The sequence below is a fragment of the Petaurus breviceps genome, unplaced genomic scaffold (genome assembly GCF_028583685.1).
Source record: "Petaurus breviceps papuanus isolate PSGF00001 unplaced genomic scaffold, PetGlider_PUasm1.0 229, whole genome shotgun sequence".
Lineage (NCBI taxonomy): Eukaryota > Metazoa > Chordata > Mammalia > Diprotodontia > Petauridae > Petaurus > Petaurus breviceps.
Genome location: NW_027185903.1, coordinates 11,611,052 through 11,614,896, shown reverse-complemented (window position 1 = coordinate 11,614,896; position 3,845 = coordinate 11,611,052). Strand labels below are relative to the sequence as shown.

Genomic DNA, 3,845 nt, shown 5'->3' with positions numbered 1-3,845 from the left:
TTTTTTTTTTTGTTGATGTTCAATAAGTTTATTGTCTTAATCTGAAAATCTTCATAGAAAATTACAGATTTTGATATTTTAACTGTCAGCTGCCCGCTCCTGGGCTCTGAGGAAACTCGCCTTCTTCTGAGCAACCCGATCTTTCTTCTGGGCAAGGGACATTTTGGGGCGGTTCCATCTTTTCTTTTTAACTTCTCTCTTGGGTTTCTTTTCATACACTGGATTTTCCCGTATACCAGCATGAGCTTTCTTGTACATTTCCTCCATCATGTCAGGAGTTATGTTGTTCTTTATGTACTGTGAGAATTGCTTTTTATATGCATCTTCATCTTCTTCCATGAGATAACGCATATAATCTGCAACATTTTGGCCCATGATGTGTTTACGATGTACTTCAGCATTGAATTCCTTGCTTTCCGAATCATACCCAGGGAAGCGTTTGGTACTGTGAGGAATAGACAGATCACCATCCACAGCTCCCTTAAGGGCCCCAAAGACTTTGTTTCCTGTGGTAGTTCTGGCAAGACCTGCATCCAGGTAGCATGTAAAAGCACCGGGCTGACCATCGATGCTTTCCACATTGTACTCATCTCCAGTCACTTCCACCTGACCTTCATAGATCTTGTCCATGCAAAATCTGTTAAGAAGCCTGCGGGCCAGCAGCAGGCCTGTGCAGTAAGTGGCAGCATAATTTGTCAGGCCAACCTTCACACCATACTTTGGTAATTCATGGGCATAAGCTGCACAGACAATCATATCCCCTTCTATACGGGCATAAGCAATCTGGCAGATGATGTCCCTGTTGGTGACCCGGACGATCATGTGGTATTTCGGGGTGTTGTACTTGTTCTTATCCTGGATCACTAGGCGTTTCCGTGCATAATAATCTGTTTTCCCCTCTCGCCTTCTCCGGAACTTCACTTGGTATCGCTTGAAGTAGGCCTTATTCTTTACAACTTTAACAAACCCCATCCTGCTGAACGAGACTGGTGCCCTTGGCACAGACCTGCAGGCCTCGCAGCGCTAGGGAAAAAAAGGAATTCCAAACTATCTTGGTGGTTTTATAAAAGCTTCACAGAACATGGTCAAGTCCCTCAATAATCTGAAAAGACATCCTGTGTTTTGTAAATGGCTTTGACTGATTCAAGGAGCCCTTATTCAGACCTCTGATTGATAGATTCAATTGAGATGTGCTTTCACCTGATAAAGGTAATTTAAGTGATTGTGTGACAACCTTTAGCTCATACATAAGCACTTATGCTGATAGAACACTGAAAACAGAGTCTTCTTTATGTAACCCAACCAAAACAGAGAAGATGCACACTCAAGCCCGTAAAAGTCAAAACAACCCTCTTCCATATGCCCTGCCTCTGCTTGCTGTTGATTAGTCCTGTCAACTCTTTGTGACCCCATTTGAGGTTGCCTTGGCAAAAAGAAAGATTGGAAGGAAGGAAGGAAGGAAGGAAGGAAGGAAGGAAGGAAGGAAAGAAGGAAGGAAAGAAGGGAGGGAGGAAGGGAGGGAGGGAGGAAAGGAGGAAGGAATCTAGCCAGTAAACTCCAAGTTAACTGGGTAGCTTCAGTCCATCAAAATTTACCTTCCTTTGGAGAGGGGGAGGGAGAGGGAGAGAATGAGCTGAGTTACCCAACTGGCTGGGTCCCCATTCAGGTAGCCAGGACTACTCACAGGTTATGTTTGTCCTTTGTTTTTGAAGAGGACAATGACATCAGGGAAATGATGACATGACTTGCAGTTGACTTTGATTTGAGTGAGGAGGGCTGTGCAAGGTCACCAGATTCACTTTCTCCTCTGGATCCAGTGACCTGATATTCATTAGGATGACTGGAGATGGCCCAGGATGCAGTGGGAGACCCTGGGCCTTTTAGGCTAAGGCCCTTTCAGGTACTCAGAGTGAGGTAAGGCCCATTCAGTGAATAGGCCTCTTTAAGAAGTGAGTCAAAGGATGGTCCCTTTAATTAGAAAAGAGAAAACCAAACTGGGAGGGGAAGAGAGAGCATTACAAATAATAAAGAAACAGCATGTCTGTTGAACTGGACATGAACTCCAACTTTCTGTCCTTCAATCAAAAACATTTATTAAGAGGCTACTGTGTGATAGGCACTGTGCTAAGTGCTTAGAAAATAAAGGCAAAAAACCCCATAATTCCTGTTCTCAAAGAGCTCACAGTCTAATGGGGGAGACAACATGCCAACAACTGTGTACAAGTTAAATTGAAAATAATCAACAGAGGGAAGGCATTAAGATTAAGGAGGACTGGGAAAGATTTCTCACAACAGCTAAGATGTTAACTGTGACTTAAGGAAGCCAGGGAAGCTGGATGACAGAGATGAAGAGGAAGGGGGGGAGAAAGCTAGTTTTTATAACAACCAACGCTGTATGTATGTGGATTTTTTTTACATAAGACCTGAAAATAAAATACGGATTAAAGATGAACTTTAATTGCCATCCCACCCCTGATACAGGTGTGCCTCAAATTTTGCACATTAATTTTACTTTTTTTCCTAGGTTTAAACATTTTAAAATGTTTTAGGGATTCCAAATTTTAAAAAATGTTTGCGGATAACTTTTGTTTTTCTCTTCTGTTTTCCTCTTTCCCCCTCCTTTAACTCAGTGCAACATTTCTTGCAATAAAAAATGAAGAAAAAAAAGCAATTCAGCAAAGCTATCCAACTGAATCTGACAGTGTGGGACGTGGCAGGTCAAAATGTCCTACAACTGTAATACTGCACATCTGCAGAGAAAGGAGAGAGAGATGGATTTTCTTTTTCTTTTTTTTGTCTGCACAAGTTGTTCACTGTAATTGCATAGAATTCATTATTTTTTTCATTGTAGTTATTATACCATTACATATACCACCACTAGTTCCTACCATTCCCCAAGTGCTGGCAGTGATGACTCAAGACCCCCTTAGCTTCTAGCTCTTTTCTTTTCTTTTTTTTCTCCCTTTTAATTCTCCTGTCAGGGTCAGAAAGTTGGGTTTCCTTTTGTCTACTATGTTCTAGGCAATGTATTGGACATTTTACAAATATTATCTCATTTGATCCTCACAACAACCCTGGGAGATAGGTGCAATTATTGCTCTCATTTTATATTTGAGGAAACTAAGGCAGAGGAAGGTTAAATGATTTGCCTAGGGTCATACAGCTAGGACAGTGGTATCAAACTCAAATAGAAATAGGGGCTACTAAACTGTACATAAGGGGCAGCTGGGTGGCACAGTGGGTAATGCACTAGGTCTGGCATCAGGAAGACATTTTCTTGAGTTCAAATACAGCCTCAGACACTTACTAGCTGTGTCACTTATTCCTGTTTGCCTCAGTTTCCTCATCTGTAAAATGAGCTGGAGAAGGAAATGGCAAATTCCTCCAGTATCTCTGCCAAGAAAAACCCAAAAAGCAGTCACAGAGAGTCAGATGCAACTGAAAACAACTAAACAAAGTTTACACAACAAGTCATCATTTGTGGGCCACATATTGCTTGTTTTTTTGTTTTTGCTTTTTTGCAGGGCAATTGGTGTTAGGTGACTTGCCCAAGGTCATACAGCTAGTGTTATGTGTCTGAGGCAGGATTTGAATTCAGGTCCTCCTGACTCCAGGGCCGGTCCTCGATTTACTGTACCACCTAGCTGCCCCATTGGCTTGGTTTTAAAATGTAATATTACCTATGTTTTACTGTATTTTTATTTCGTTAAATGTTTCCCAATGACATTTTAATCCGGTTCAGGCTGCACCCAGGGGTGTTGGATGCTGCAGATGGCCCATGAACTGTGTGTTTGACAGCTCTCCTCCAGGATATGCTTCAAACATCTTAATTTCCCTTAAAATCC

At 41.9% G+C, this 3,845-nt stretch overlaps 1 protein-coding gene across 1 annotated transcript; it reads right to left on the bottom strand.

The window, feature by feature from the left end:
• LOC138167394 (large ribosomal subunit protein uL18-like) lies at nt 1-1,008 on the bottom strand. The gene has a single exon (XM_069096208.1). The coding sequence runs from the start codon at nt 970-972 to the stop codon at nt 79-81; it is 894 nt and encodes a 297-aa protein (XP_068952309.1). The 5' UTR covers nt 973-1,008; the 3' UTR covers nt 1-78.
• Between the last annotated feature and the right edge of the window lie 2,837 nt (nt 1,009-3,845).

Coding starts and splice junctions, on each gene's coding strand:
- LOC138167394 (XM_069096208.1), bottom strand. CDS start 972: ATGGGGTTTGTTAAAGTTGTAAAGAATAAGGCCTACTTCAAGCGATAC.